This window comes from Simochromis diagramma, unplaced genomic scaffold (assembly GCF_900408965.1).
Source record: "Simochromis diagramma unplaced genomic scaffold, fSimDia1.1 OVJJ01000692.1, whole genome shotgun sequence".
Lineage (NCBI taxonomy): Eukaryota > Metazoa > Chordata > Actinopteri > Cichliformes > Cichlidae > Simochromis > Simochromis diagramma.
The window spans coordinates 1,251,385-1,267,678 of record NW_024387485.1 but is presented as its reverse complement, the minus strand read 5'-3'; the positions used below and the strand labels follow the sequence as shown (position 1 = coordinate 1,267,678).

The following is a 16,294-nucleotide window of genomic DNA, read 5'->3' as shown; positions in this document are numbered from 1 at the left end:
CAGAGCCTGAATAATGCTGTGGGAAAAACGATGTAAGACTGTCACACAGCTGTGTACCAGTGTCTTAGACGTGCAACAAAAGCCCTCATTTTTGCACAAAAAGTAGGCGATGGATCGGCTGATTCTCTCAGCCTGCTTTGAATTGGTGTGTGTTCATTGTTGCCACTTTTTCCCCTGTTGTGCTAATTTGAATGAAGAAAAGCAATTTTATTGTTCCTGTACTGAAGAGAAAAACAAACAAAGAAAAAAACAATTTAAAAACAGCATCACTGCCACCCTGGTTACTGAAGGCAGTCATTGATCCACATCTTTGATTTGGCCAAGACTTCGTGCTGGATGCCTGTCCTGAAGAAACCCTCAGCATTTGGCCTCGCTTGGGTCTGCCACTAGGAATATACCGACGTATGCCTCCTTGTGACTGGGCCTTTCACACGACACCCTACTACTCTGACATCTTTTACTTCCTACATAGTAAACCTGATGAGGTTATCCATTTAGTTGATGCAATCAGTGAATTGTGGTAGATTCTAAGACTTGATTTTCATCCACAATAAACTGGAAGAAAATTTAGCTACCTGAAGCAACAGCTGGCTGATGCTCCTGAAGTGGGAATGGTATTGTTAATATGCAAACTGCCATGACCAGTAATCAGTGGCCATGACAATTTGCCTATTAAAACTGATGAAACTGAGCTCATGGCGCACTCTTTGGTTATTGGTGTAAGTTTTGGTCATTATGCAAATGTACTGTTGAAGAAACCTGCTGTCAGCTGAGACCGAAGAAGTCGTGTGGAGGAGTAATTAAAGATTCCTCTCACTGAAAACGCCGCGTCCAGATGAACAGAATGAACTTTCTGGAATGGTTGAAGCTAGGCTGAGAAGAAGGTGAGGGCCAGTGAGCAGTAGTGCGGCTTCCAGCTGAAAATAAGCACTGCAGATGTAATGTTTGCTTTGAGAGTGTTGACAGAGAACTATGTGGATCTAGAGAAAGCATACGATAGGGTGTCAAGAGAGGAGCTGTGGCACTCCAAGAGGAAGTCATAGAAGTACGTGAAGGTCTTGCAGGACATGAGGACAGTGAGATAATGGTGACAGAAGTGACTGATGAGTTCAAGGTGGAGGTGGAATTACATCAGGAATGATCTTTGCTGTTGGAGAGGCTGACAGCTGAGGTGAGGCCAGTGTAGCCGTGAAGCTGCAGCGAGCAGAGCTGCGCTGATTACAAGGAGCTGAGAATCACACGCAAGATGTGGTGCAGTGGGAATGTATATTCTGAAGAAAATCCTTATGTCACCGTTCAACCGAGCCAGTTATTAAGTAACCCGACATCACAACAACCAAAAACAAACACACACAAGTGTGTGCTGTGTAAATCTGAATGAGTAAGAAGCATCACCATCACACATTACCTGAGGCTCCAGATGGAGGGTTGTGACGGCCATGCTGGACTGTGGAGCAGTGAGACACCCCCCCACCCCCACACCTCACCACCACAGCACACAAACACACATCAATCCATGCAGAACCATCATACCTTAATTCAGCTTCCCCTGAGGATTCAGTTTCCAGTTGAGTCCTCTGCTAATAGATTGATTGAATTGTCAACACACAGTTTGTGCGCACACTGACTGACTGCACTGAGAAACTGCGCCAGGAGGCAGAAAGCAGTCCAAATCTGACCTCTGCCCTGTCAGACGGACTTTTCCCATCAATTTCTCTGTGCTATGTGTAGCCTAGATATTGTTCTTTCCTACTTGTAGCATATGGAAAGGCCCGAGGGGAAGTGAAGTAGACTAAGGGGGTCCTTCTGCCAAAATGGAACTAGGCCAAAGTTAAAGTGCTGCTTCCCTGCTTCTTAGTAAATAAAACTTTCACTTTATCACAGCGCATGTTGGATGGATGAGATGGAAACAGAGGACACCATGTTGACCACAGAGAAAACTGCACACATGAAAGACAAAAGAAGAACATGGGAGAACACCACATGTTTTAGAAACAGGTTTTACTCCACTGAAAGGTTAAAAATACTTCATTCGAAGCCTTTCCAGTGTTTCTCTAATTGCTCTTCTATCATCTGTGAAAGACTTTTTGTTGCAGGTGTTAAACTGATGTGAAAAGCATGTAATTGGCTATTAAGGCTGATTAGCGCAGGGTCTTCTTTAGCTTCGCTGACCTTAATTCCATTTCTTGCAGCTACAAAGAGTAGCACATGAAAAGCCGAGCACAGCGCTCTGCTGTGTAGCAAAGTACTGTGGATTGCATAACCTCGGGAGCCATCCACGATTTATATAGTCCAGATTAAGTTATGAATTTTATATTCTGAGAAAGCCGGACATCACACTTCCTGTCACAAGTCCCAATAGCTCCATCGTGGGTAGAATTTGGGGGCACTAAATAGGTCTAAATTCCATACAGAGGCATTGTTAAGCCAAGTCCAGCCAAGTAACTGACAACCATATGGAAGCTAAGGTATTTACTCTATTGTTGGATAAGAGGTAGAACAGCGATCACTCCCTAAACATGACACAGAGAAATTGTGCATTGAAGAAACCTCACCCTGAGCCTGTAAGCCAGGGGTGTCCAACTCCAGGCCTCGAGGGCTGGTGTCCTGCAGGTTTTAGATCTCACCCTGGGTCATCACACCTGAATCAAATGATTAGGTCATTACCAGGCCTCTGGAGGTCATTTAGCCATTTGAATCAGCTGTGTTGGATCAAGGACACATCTAACCGGCACTCAAGACCTGGAGTTGCCCCCCCTGCTGTAGGCACATGTGGCTGAAACATTACACCAGGCACTTACAGTCCAAAGACATCAGTGTTAGGTTGTTTGGTGGATCGTAACTGGCTGTAGATGTGAATGCAAAGTAGATGAAGTCCTGTGTGGATTGAATAAATTTCTGTATGAATATTTGTGAACAAAGTAATGTGGCTGGGCCCAGAGAAGCACTATAGAAATGCAGACGTTCAGGTTATATTAACTAATGTAAGTTAATGTAACCTGAATGTCTGTGACCTCTTTGCCCAACGATCACTCAATCCAGCCAAATACAAATCTTACACTCTGCATTTCTCCCCCACACATAAGCACCATGAACACGTGGCCTCTGCTGAGCACAGGGACAGTGCTTGCTTCCCATCAGCTGAGTGACTTTGGTACAAGATGATGCAGTGCTATTGATATCGGTGGTGGGAGACCTCACCTTCACCACGCCCACGCATCGCATGACTCCCTTCGTCTTTCTAGCACACACCGGCTCGTGCATACAGGGTCGCGCTCACTGCCATGCACAGAAGCCTTTTATAGAAGCCTTTAATACGCGCTCTCACACACAGACTGACACGGGTTACGTAAGGATGGCCTACAAAAGCAGCGCAGCACGTGACCTGCGTGAGATGATGCTGAACTCTGCCGAGGGTTAGGCCTGCCATCTCTTGCTCCATCTCTCTCTTACACACATGCACGCACACGCTCGCATATAAATCTGCACCCCTCCCCCGACTCAAACTGACATCACTGCAGGCCTCAAGGCTGCTCTCATCAGGCGGTTACTAGGCAACCGTTTCGTCCACAGGCACAACCAACGCACATTTAATCTGGGAGACCAGGAGAGAGAGAACTACAAATATCCAGAGAAGAAAATCTGATGTTATCACCGCTTCTTTGGCTGATTCCAACATACCAGAGAAGACAGAAAACCGAGAGAGGGAGAGAGCTGTAGAGTGTGCACAAGAATGAGCGAGAGAGCAAAGGATGCAGTGACAGAGGGAGAGCATGTGTGAATCTAGGCCATGTTCTGTGCATTTCTGTTGCCATCTGTTTGACGGTCACAGAAACAGGAGCACCTTCACCCTCCTCGGGCTTCTTCAGATGACGAGGCGCTCTCTAGCTGCCTACAACCGTATATTCTGCTGCGGCGCTTGGCAGCCTTCTCCACCACACTAAGTAACGCAGGCAATGCAGGCAGCTAATCAGAGACCCTGGTGTATACAACAGAGCGGGGTTTAAGCTGACACGAGAAACAAATGCATCGGTGCGACAATTGAAAAGCAGTTACAAATAACTCACTGACTTTGGCGAGAGCGCTGCAGTCACCTCTAACCGAGGAAACATCTGGCTCTTAGATCCAGTAAAGGAACTGATCTGAACACATTTAGGTTTTTATCTTGTAGGGAAGATAAAACTCATCCTGTCTCATCCACAGATATCATCTCTAAATACTGTTCTGTAAGTATCGGTGTTTTTGCTGATGAAGGCTTTAGTGGACCCGTGTGTAGCCACTGATGTGATTTTATAGGAATAAACGAGGTTTGCTTTTACATTTTAGAGACACTTAAGGAATGCAAGATTCATTTGGGACATTCAGCCCCTTACATGCTGTTTCATCATTCTGCATTGAGTGGCTTTTCACCTGTGCAAGTGGTTTTTAACACAGGACATTTCTACATTTGTAGACCAATACTTTTAGTACGAAAGTACGAAAAAAAAATGTGTCTTACCTTTTCTTAACTTTGATCTCTAGTACCTTACTGTTTCTATTGTTCAAATGACAACTGTACTTAGTTCCTCTGTTTGTCACTAACAAGCTCCATGTAGACCAACCCTTTCTGCAACTAAATACTCTACATTTTAAACAGCATACCATTTTCTATACCATGTCACATGGCAGAAATACATACGATCACATAAGTGAAAACAGGCCTTTGATGGAATGTCGGATGATGAGGGAACCTACCTGTGAGAGTGGGAGACACAGAGGGGCATGAAGAAAGGAGAGGTGAAGGAACAACGGGAGACTGGAAAAAAATGGAGATGAAGCTGGAAAGGCGTGAGCTGGAATGAATACAGAAGTTAAAGGTCAACAAACACGACTTTAAGCTGCAGAGGATGACGATGAGGATAACGCGACAGCGTGTGGAATGAAGCATGAAGGGAGGAACACAGAGCTGGACCTACTGGACCTGCTGCTGGGCATCCTGCTGCAATTACCCCAAATGGACACCACTGCGTGGAGCTAATAGTGTTTATTAAATCAGAAAGCACAAGTGCCCAGAGGAACAAAAACCTTCGTGGCACTCTCTACAAGTCTCTGATGAGTGATGGGATTGTTCATACAAAATGCATGCAAGCAGTGAATTATTTATCGTGCTTTTTATTCCCTCTCACAGGAGTGAGATGTGGGTTAAAAAAAATGAAAAATGAAAAAACATGAGGTTGGCTGATTCAGGCGCAGTTTCCATCAAAATGTTGTTCCAGCTTGTGTCGAGCACAACGCGTCACTCTTGCTTTGCTAACTGATCATTCTTTAACCATCAACAGGTACAGCTGTGGTCAAATGTTTAGGCAGCGGCACCACTCACAAAACTAATTTTTTATTTATTTGCCAACTAATGCCTTTGTGGCTGTTCAACAAACGAGCTACGTGCACGGTGCTCTGTGTTTCTCACATGGACATTTACTGTAAAATATGCCAGCAAACAGAAGAAATGTTACAGAGGAGGATTAAGCTAAATAGTGAAATAAATCAGGTAGTAGAGGCGTCATCTACTAATGGGAAGGTTGGTGGTTCAATCCCTTGGCTGCTCCAGTCTAAATGCTCAATATCTTTGGGCACGATACTAAGCCTACGTTGCTCTCGGATGCATCCATCAGTGTGAATGTCAGCTCAAAAGCACTTAACCATAGAAATAACTGCTTGTGTGAAAAAGGCGAGTAGAAAAGCACTAAATAAGAACCAGTCTCTTTACATTCCCAGTGAGGAATCCCACAGTAACTCTTCCATTAAATCTTCAGAAAATTCCCACTGCTACCACAATAAAGTGAAATCTCACGGTGACCAAATATTATCACAAGAAATGTTCAACATGGCTGACTGACGTCAGCAGGTGCTGGCAGTAGCTAAACAGAGCCGGAAACATACAAAGCTTTATTCTGGAATGTGATGCATCCATACATCATGCACGGATGAACAGAGTGTAAACCAGAACAGGCATACTACCATTTCAAACAACACATGTAGCAAAACCCTGCAGCCACACACAGTTCACAGAACAAGCTGATGTTCCTCCCAATCCCATAATCCTTTTGGGTTCTTCTGACAAACACAACAGCTATAATCAACAATGAAAACACAGGTAACAGCTGGATGTCTGTGTCACCGGACTACACAAAACCAAATTTGTCACAACAAAAACAGAAAAATGAGTTCAAATTTTCACTAATCACTAGTGCTGCCAGCGTTAAAATGACGTTAGCGCCATAACCGCATTAACGCAGCAAATGTCCGTTAGCGAGTTAGCGCAGATCGCCCGGTGCGTGGGGCTGGACAGCACATGTTAACGAGCTAACTGCGCTATCGTGTTGACGCCGTGCAGCCCCACGCACGGGGCAATCCGCGCTAACTCGCTGACGGAGATTTGTCGCATTAATGCGGTTATTGCGTTAAGATCATTTTAACGAGACTAACGCTGACAGCACTACTTTTCACATATTCTTTTCACCACTTACTCTCTACTCACTGTCAAACTCAACACTGACATCATCATTCTACTCCAATTATACTCCTGCTCGCCTTCTACAAGCCAATCAGGGTTTATTCTGTGTGCCCTGTGTGTACTGTGGTCATCATCCAATCCTCCATCTTCATCATGAGCAACGTCTAGACTCTCGGGGGGGGGGGGGGGGCATCCTAATAGCTTACTTATCAAATTCTGCATCTTAATAAAGCAACTTCATGTTCTTCCAAATTGTCTTGGACTACTTCGGACTATTTTCAGATTTAGCCTAAGCATTCATGGATGCCTGGTTATAATCAATGGTGATCAATAATTAGTGGATCAGCTTATAAGCCAATATGCATGAAATTTTACAGCTTTCTAGAAGCTATATTAGACAGAAAATGAGTTTGCTCAGACTCTACAGTGAATAAAGTTCTTACGTAACTAAGCACTAACATGAAAAAGGTGCAAAATAAACAAATGACACATGAACAAAATCTAAACAACAGAAGAAAGGAAAAACTAAAGTAAGGAATGACTTCACATACCTTGTTCCGAAGCCCCCTCTGGTGCCTGTTGGGGAGTCAAGGCTTTCTCCTGGCTTGGTTGGCCTGTCGCGATTCATATGCTGTAGAATGGTGCTCAGCTCAGTGATAACTGTGTTCTTGGAGTCTGGTGTGGATGGGGGGCTGCGTAGCTCAGGGGGCTGATCACCCCACAGCTTGGAGGTCCTTTGAGTAGGAGTCCTAGGAGGTTCAGAGGACGAGGGAGGAGGGAGAGGGGCCTGAGGCGGTGACCCATAAGACTCTGGTGGCTCTTCAATGAGAGCATCGTGATAAAGTGACGTTCTATTAATGACGGACTTGCTCTTGGGCTTTGGTGGCACAGGGGGCCGATCCACCAGGAAGGCGTGACCGTCTGCAGTGGCATAGAGGCTCTCCAAAGCACTGTCACAGAAGCCTCCTTCTGATGACAGGGTGGAGATGCTAGACACTGTGCTGGTGGTCTCCATGTGCTGAGGATCCCCACTACTGCGGCTGTCCACCTCTTCAATGCCTGAGTCACCTACCCCTGATTCTGGGTCAGGTGGAGGGGCATACGAGGGGGGCATATTGTTTGCCAACCTTCTGTGTTGATCAGTGACAGGTGGTGGGGCATGAGGGTGGTATGGGGGTAGAGAAGGCCCCCCATTCCGTCTCTGTTGCTGAATCATCTCTGCAATGGCACTAGCCTGGTCATCAGGAATGTCAATACTGTTTGCAAACTCCAGAGGTGGGGGGAGGGGTTCTGAGAACTCAAATTCTTCATCAATGTCAACTGAGGCCAGAGGGGGAGGAGGGATGCGAAAGGGCAGTTTTACAGGTTCGTCCATGGATTCGCCTAAAGGAATGCTCCTCCTCCTTAATGTGGGTGGCTGTGGAGTGGACAGTGTTGAAGAAGTAAGAGGATCAGGCTGGTTTGGATCTTTCAGCTCAGACGGTCGGTTGCTGTCCTGCCCCTCGGCCTCTTGGTTGTTCACCTTGTTGCTTACGTCTGTGCTGGTGTGAACCATCAGTAATCCAGCTGACTTGGGCTGTGATGTGTCTGCCACATCTGCTGGTGCGCTTTTCCTCTCTTCAAGTGCCTGATGCTGCCGCTCTTCCCGTGCTCCATCAGACTCGTACTTCTGCTCTGTCATTTGTCTTTGAAGGCCACCTCGGCCAGGCCGTCCCATTGTTGCCGTGGAGATTGCAGCAAAACTCGTCTCGATTCCAGAGCGGAGTTTGGTGTCAATAAATAGAGGCTGGTTGAGGTCAGGTTTGTGACTTTGCTGAACTGGCAGGGACTGGGCTTCATGCTTGGGGGTTTGTTGAACCTGAGGATTATTTTGAGACTGATTCTGAGGATGGTTTTGTTGCTCTTTCATGGCCCGGTCACGAGCTGCAAGGGCCAGAGCTAGTGGAGAATTAGGGTCCAACGGCTTGCCAGTGACAGGATGGAGGTAGGTTCCATTGGCCCTGTAGTGGCTCTTAGGAGGAGTGGCTGGGAGGCTAACAGGACTGTCCAGGTTGGGACACTGCCCTGTTCTGGTGTTTAGTGGCTCCCGAACAACTGTGGGCTCAGGAGTGTTGAAATCTGTCATATTTCCACTACCGCCACCAACAGGGCGACCGAGCTGCTTTGCCAAAGGAGGGGCTAATATCCTCTGAAGACGCTCGTCGCTGCTGAACATGCCTTCATCGATGGACTTGGACTGGCGAAGGCGAGGGGTTGGCGTGGGACCACTCAAGTCATCATCCCCAATATCTATTGACTGGAAGGCAATCGAGTTCTTTTTTGCCTCGAGCCTCTTTTCGCGGTCCCGTACTGCTCCAGCAATAGCTGCTGCAAAGGGGTTGCTTAGTGAAAGGGGGTCTTCAGGGCGTAAACCTCCACTTCCACCGACAGCAGGTGTGAGAGGCGGGTGTTCAGGGGTTGTAGGCTCAATTTCCATGCTGCTACCCTGGCTGCTCTTGCCACTGCTGCTAGTGGATGGCTCCTTTACAATGATGGTGGGAATAGGGATAGAGGAGCATGTTCTTTCTACAGGCGTAGTAGGCATGGAAACTGGGCCTGATGGACTTGTTGGCATGTGACACGTCTTCTCTGGGCTGTCTTCCACGTTAGACTGCTTTACTAACATACCCTTCCTTCGGGCTGGTTTTGCTGGCACATACAGCGTCTTATTGCCCACCTCTGAATACGGGTTCTCAGGCACTGGCGTACGCCCCCGAGTTCGTGTGCTCTCAAAGTGCTCAGAGCTCTGACGGAAATAGCCACGCCTCAACGTACCGACGTCGGTGGTCCGGCTTATGGTCGTCACTGCATTGGGCGAGTTTTGAGTAAAGCTTGGTCGTGTTGTGCCATAGCTCTTGGGTGTAGGTCCAGCAGCTGAGTTGTAGGCAGGTGGTGAAGGGGGTGAAATGGCTGGGGGAGGAGGGATGTCCTCTGAGGTGTCAGGCATAGAGAGACTGCGTGAGAACTTGAGTAGGGGAGGTGTGAGGAATCCCTGTTTCTCATCCTCCGATGTACCTTGAAGAAATGGAGCAGAAGGAATAATTATCTCAGGACCTAGGGGAGACATCCCTTTGTTTCACTTCCTGCTTGGCCTCCTAGTTCCAAAAGAAATGCCTTCTTTAGCTCTCTCTGGATTTATTTATATATGCAGGAAAGGTTCCTGAAATTTGTGAGAGGCCAGATAGATGTGAAATGTAACTGCTGTTTCGACAGTAAGTAGGAATATTCTCACCAATTGAAATGTTCAATCTGGAAATCAGGACAGAAGTTATGTAGCTGTTATTACAGAAATAAGGGCAAATGGCCTGCTACTTATCCAGGCCTTTTCCACGCTGAACACTCAAAGCACGTTTTCAGTACAAGACTCATTCACCAAGCACACAAGCACCTTTTTCTATACCTTAGCCCGCTGTCTAACGGTCGCAAAACACTCACACTCTGATGAACGCATTGGGTGCAAACCAGCATTCAATAGCTTGCATGAGTACACGCAGACTGGAGGACCCAGGAAGTGAACCACTGACCTTCCAATTAGTAGAAGACCCGCCCTACCTGCTGAGCCTCAGCCACCCAGAGGAGCTGATGGCTCAAATTAGCTCAAAAATTCACATCAATTTCCTGTTTTTGCTAACATATAATACCAGAAATAAAGGTCTATGTGGGTAAAATCTATGTCTAGTCCAGTATCCAGTTTTAACTTTTACATTAAGATATAAAATTTGCACCAGAGTTTTAAGAGTCTACTCTGTAGGTACAAACCACAAAGCACCCACCGAGTAGTACCATTGAGTACCCTTGAGGATGCAGCCTCGTGACAAGTCTCTATACCGTTAACCCTTTCACGCATAGTGGTCACTAGGGTTGGGCGATTGGACGAATATATCGACTTTTTTTTTAGTGCTGTCAGCGTTAACGCGCCGTCATCACGACTAACGCGATTAATAATTAACCCGTCTGGAGCGCAGACGGAGTCAAAATCCCTGAAATGTCTCTGCCAACGCATTTGGGGCAGTTTGTCCAGAGCTTGTTCATTCTGCGCTCCAGATGGGTCGAGCACATTAAAATTTTTAATCGCCTTAATCGCGATGAATGCTTTAACGCTGCGTTAATGCTGACAGCCCTAATTTTTATAATTTATAAAATTGTAAAAAAATTTTTTAAAAAATTTAAATTATAATAAAAAATAATAATTTTTAAATTAGTTTGTCCATGTTTTCTTGTAATTGTTACAGTATTGATGGTATACTTGCACATAAACCACTACATTGGACACTGATGTGCTGCTCCATGCACATCAGTGTCCACCTTAGTGGAAAAGTACATGTTTAAAAAAATGAAGTTCAAATAAAAAATCCTGTTTGAGGTTGTCATAATTCATGCATGAAAGGGTTAAAGGGACAATAAGGTCCTTAATTTTCAGAGAGTGTAGAGAAGAGTATGGCTATGCAGTTTGTAGATAGAGCCCTGAATGGATTACTGTGCAAAAAGAAGATAAAGAAGATAATTTCGTGGTAATTCTGATGGCACTGCAAGTCAAAAAACCTGAAACCAACATTAGCATGTATGACATCCCTCTAGTTCGGGAGTGAGAATGAGGTTTGAGCACATGCTTAATGACCTCCAATATTATCGCCTGAAAGCACACTTTGCTGACTGGCTCACTCTAATTTATCTATAATTAGCTTTAATATTGCTAGACCACAAAGAGCAAGTCCTCAGAGCATTAATAAAATATTATGACAAGCTAAAAGCACAGGTTACTGGACACTCACACACACACCTACACATAATTTTTTACTGTATATACATCATACCTATGGACTTTTGCTTTTTCATAGTGCCCTTCTCAGGTATCCCCAGGAAGGCTCCTGGCACAGTGGGTGGCACCACAGCTACTCCTTGGCGGTCATGATACAAGGACTGAAAAGTCAATTGTAAATTATTAATATAACTAGGAATATATAATTGTTTCATTAGATCTCTAAATAACAATAACAGCATTTGCTTACAGGAATTCACACATTAGGATACATAACATATCGGCCAGGTCCAGGCATCACCTGCCACTGGCTGTGTTGACTGATACTTGCAAATAGGAGGACAATTTTTCTGTTTTGACACTAGCTATTGGTTTCAGGTGTTTTAAATAAAGCAAACTTTCAGAAACGGGAAGATGTTATCTTTCAAATGAATTCTCTTACATGCACTTTAAGATCAGCTCTACTTTTATAATATTTTCTTACACGTAAACTTAACCCTAACCTTAAATCGGCTGCTAAACATCAGCATTAGCCCTGAAGCTTTCCACTACAGGAGCTCTAAAAGGACAAACAGTTTTCCATCATGGCATCCAGTCTGGGGAAGCAGCACAGGGTACAGCCACACAACCTGATACTGAACAATCTAATTTACAGTAACAGCGATCTGAAACAATGATCACCATAAAGTGAGTTCGCTTATGCTTACATTCATATCAGTTGGCGTAACCAAGCAGCGACTGGATGGGCGTGGTTTAATTGTGGCTATCTTCATGTCAACAGGTGATGTCTTCTGGGCATGGGTCATCTCTTCTACTTTGTCTGCAAAGCAAAACAAGTCATAATATGTCAGCACTGAAAAACGTGACAAGGGGCAAGAGTGAACTTGCAAAGCCTTAGTTTCAGATCTGATGGGTCAAATGCAAGCTACTCATTCAGTCATTTACAGTGACCCTTCCTTGTGTTTCCACACCGAATTGTGAATGAAACTGAAACCAAAAACAGTTGAAACTCTTTTTTTTTGTGGGTGTGGGGGTATGAGGGAGGAGGAGCAAGGGGAAGGGGAGAGAGGGCAACTTTGATGAAATGCGCCTGGCATGTCCAGCCTTGGAAGCCGTGCAAGCTCTTTCCAAACAGCCGACTCAGCAGCATCATCCAGCTCTCAGGGTCGTTCCCTCGTTAAATGTAAAATGAGCAATGGGTGTGAAAGCCTGCCAAGCTTGCCATTACCTTTCTCTGTGTTTTTATTGTTTTTTTTATCTTATTTTTTTACTCTGCCTGCAACACGAGAAAGCTATCAATGGCAAATTTGGCAAACCTGAACTTCCCTCTGGTGTGTGATGATGCCATCAAATAGAGTCCTGCTAAAGGGTTTTGCTCAGAGAAGCTACATGCTAGCCCTGATCTCTCCTCTTACTGTGTCACCTGCCTACAACTGTCTAGGATGTACAAAGCTTCCATGCATCAGGGGAGTGATTACTTAGAGTGACTTGGAAAACAATCCTCTTCTTCTGCGCATCTATACACAGAGGAGAGGAAAGGGGAGGAAAGGAGCATCAATGACCTTAACTACGGTTAGAGGTAAAAACCACACAAACACACAGAAATAGCAGAAAGACGCACATTCCTTTTCACTCTCTCTCTGATCTGTCTCCCAGTTGGATCGCAGCTACAACCTATCAAACAACATGCAACACGGTTGCCCTGGAAACCTATGTGTGAGTGAAACATTTCCTAGAATAAACCTCCTCCTCCTCACACGAACACACACACTAACACACACAAGTAGCTTACAGAAAAATGCACACATGAAGAAGAGAAACATGAAACTTTAAAGGTCAGGTATAGTGAAAAAACACTGACTCACACTCATTTGTAATTCCTCATTAAGGCTCTGCCACTATGTATATTTTTGTGTTTAAAGCGTAAAAAGATTCTAGAAAGTAAACAGTGTATGCTTACTGCTGATAGTGTTGCAAATTAGGTTTGTGGGTCTGCCTGCAAAGAAGCACTGTGAGGTGACATGCCCCTTTAATCAAAAGCAAACTCTGGGAATGCTCAGCAAGAAGAATCTATAGCCTGTGATTACTACGACATTTAACCATGCACTAACAACATTTAGAAGACAGAAACAGCTGCAATCAAAACACTTTGTAAATCATGCAAATGCACTATGGGCGTAGCTCCATTTGGTTTAATTCGGTCGAAATGGAGCGAGTCAGAAAAGGAATCACTAAATACAACAGTGTTAGTTAATCACAGTGGGGTGGACTGTGTGGGAAATACGGGACAGAAATCAATCACTGGAGATACTAGATCAGACTGAAAGCATGCCCGCTGTAACTTACCACCTTTCTTTTTCCTTAGAGTGGCTTAAAGGATGACAAAAAAAGAGTCTTCAGAGCATATACACAGACTCAACGCTTTTCCCCGGAGACATGAAAAGCTGCCCTCGTCCCAAAGCCCTGTGATGAGGGCGGCTCATGAAAGATGTGAGAACTTCCTATTTTGGTCGTTTGATTAACAATAATAAGCACAATTCAAGGATCCTGTTCAGTACTATTAACTAAATGCTACTCAGTCGTCTTTCTCTAATATCTTCTGAATGTCTTTTCTGGCAGCGGTCCCCAGCCCCCGGGCCTCGGACTGGTACCGTGAGTCCGTTTGGTGCCGGGCTGCGAGAGCTGAGGCTCGGGTGTGAAATTGATGGTTTTCAGGGTTTTTATCGTTAACTGGGTTTCCCTGGGTCTTTTCTCGTGTTGTAGTCGTGTGTCTTATTTTGAAAGAAATATTTACGTGTTACCATAGCGACCAGAGAGCATAAAGGGGCAGAGAGGAGGATGTTACTCTCAGTGTTGTTGGCGCATTTCAGGAGGACGCTGCTAATAAAGTTACACAATTACACAGTGAATTCACGTTTATTATTATATTTTCAAAACACCACAGTTTTTGTCTTGCTCGTGTCCTTTTATTTTGTCGTATTTATCCGCGACACCTTAAAGATATTATCTGACATTTAAACCGGTCTGTGGCGCAAAAAGGTTGGGGACCGCTGTATCAGGTCACAGTTCCTTTTCCAAATGTCTGACCCAGTTCTGTGCTCCAAATTTAAGCTAATTCCCACAAAAGATATAGTGATATAGTCACATGGCCAACTGACATTGTTCCTCCTAACTTCATGAAAGAGGTTTTGCCTGTCATCTCCCCCAGCTTCTCTCTGTCATAAATAATTCTCCTTCATCAGGCTGCATTCCAGATTACTTTAAAGCAGCCAGTGTGTTCTCTCCGCTTAAAAAACAAACCCTAATCAGCTCCTAAATCTTAATCTAGAATTTGGCTCAGGTTTTTAAGGTAAACATGGGAGGGATAGCATTGGGATAGCATGCTTTTTCAGGATGTGGGCCCAAGCTTGTTTAAAACAGTCTGAGATAAAGAAGAAAACTGTCCTATCATCTGGCCAAGAGAAACTGAAATTATTATTAGGAAATTATGGAAACAACTTCCTGGATATGATGACATGATGGTGTGATCATATTCAGTTTAAATGCAGTCAACTATATATATGTATATATAGTTTTTTTATTTGCATGTGGTAGCCAATCAGAAGAGTGTTTGGTGAGTGGGAGGTGGGAGCGAAAAAACGACTTCATTAAGAATAAATAAACTGATGCAACCCAGCATCACAGCAAAACGTGTATTCCACAGTGTCCATTTCACACTGTGCCTCTCCAAAATGTGAAATGGACACTCATGCATGCACACATGCAAATGCATTATACATTTGAAGTCAAGAAGTCAGCAGTGAGTAAAAAATGTATGAAGAAGATTCTAAGGTTCGTAATTGGCTGAAACGATGAAGCTAGGCAGCTAATGTGTATTTACATTAGTGCTGTCAGCGTTAATCTAGTTAAAAAGACGTTAACGCCATAACTGCATTAACGAGGCAAATCTCTGTTAACGAGTTACCGTAGATCGCCCTGTGCGTGGGGCTGCATGGCGTCAGCGCGGTCCAGCCCCACGTCCAGCCCCACGCGAGGGGCGATCCACGGTAACTTGCTAACGGAGATTTGCTGCGTTAATGCAGTTATGCCGTTAACGTCTTTTTAACTAGATTAACGCTGACAGCACAAATTTATATGTAAATGTGTTAGTTATGCCTGTTTAAACACAAATAAAATATCCCCCCGTGCTGTTACTGCAGCTTAGAGACACAGTGGACATGTGTGTCTACTGCACATTTTGCAATGACATCTGTCTGATGAGCTGCACATAGACCAAGTGTAAGACAAATAACAATTATTTTGGACCATGTGCGATGCTGCTTTAGTCCAAAGATTAAAAAAAAGGTTAAAAGTTCTAACAGGTCTCCTTTAACATGTGTCTGCCTAACAAGTCAAAGTAAGTTTGGGTTTGCCAGCAGATCAGTTTGAATCGAGCAGCTAGCAGCAACCACAGCAAGCTTTAAAAAACCACATGCAACAAACTGCATGTATCCACGTCCTCTGCAAGCAAACCAAGTTCAGCGTGACATCAGTCACAAGTTATTACTTCCTAAATTCTGTTTAAAAACCTTTGGCTACAGTGGAAAGAGATCCACCTGCTGCTGTTTGTTGTTTGTCTACCAAAGGATCAGCTCAACAATGATTTGTGTCATCACGGTAACGACAGGTGTCATCACCTCAGACTATAATAAGAAGGGTTACAACTTTAACATCAGGTAAAAATCAAACATCCAAAAACCTTTCTTCACCTGGGAAAGGTAGGACATTTATGCGTGTGGGTACTCATAAATTGATTGTTTGTCCTCTTCTAATGCTCCTTTCACATTTCATGGCTGCCCTCCTTTCAGGCCTGTGTCTCCTTTGAACGCATCATCTCAGAAACTCTAACTCTGCTGTTTGTCATGAGGCGTCAGGACAACACAAAACACCTCTAAAATGTACATCGTACTACTGCTGGGCGATATAGAAATAATATTTATCACGATATGAATTATTTTATATCA

The 16,294-nt window shown here is 44.5% G+C and overlaps 1 protein-coding gene across 6 annotated transcripts in view; it reads right to left on the bottom strand.

Moving 5' to 3' along the window:
- The window catches only part of shank2b (SH3 and multiple ankyrin repeat domains 2b), a 305,670-nt gene that overhangs the window by 10,692 nt on the left and 278,684 nt on the right, over window positions 1-16,294 (bottom strand). For 3 of the 6 annotated variants that reach the window (XM_040016691.1, XM_040016695.1, XM_040016696.1), the window contains 5 exons: window positions 13,638-13,661; window positions 12,770-12,808; window positions 11,999-12,111; window positions 11,347-11,452; window positions 7,045-9,547 (listed from right to left, as the gene is read on the bottom strand). In XM_040016691.1, coding sequence (XP_039872625.1) covers window positions 7,045-9,547; window positions 11,347-11,452; window positions 11,999-12,111; window positions 12,770-12,808; window positions 13,638-13,661 — 2,785 coding nt within the window. The remainder of the gene's footprint in view (window positions 1-7,044; window positions 9,548-11,346; window positions 11,453-11,998; window positions 12,112-12,769; window positions 12,809-13,637; window positions 13,662-16,294) is intronic. The other 3 variants (XM_040016693.1, XM_040016694.1, XM_040016692.1) reach the window with 2 other exon arrangements.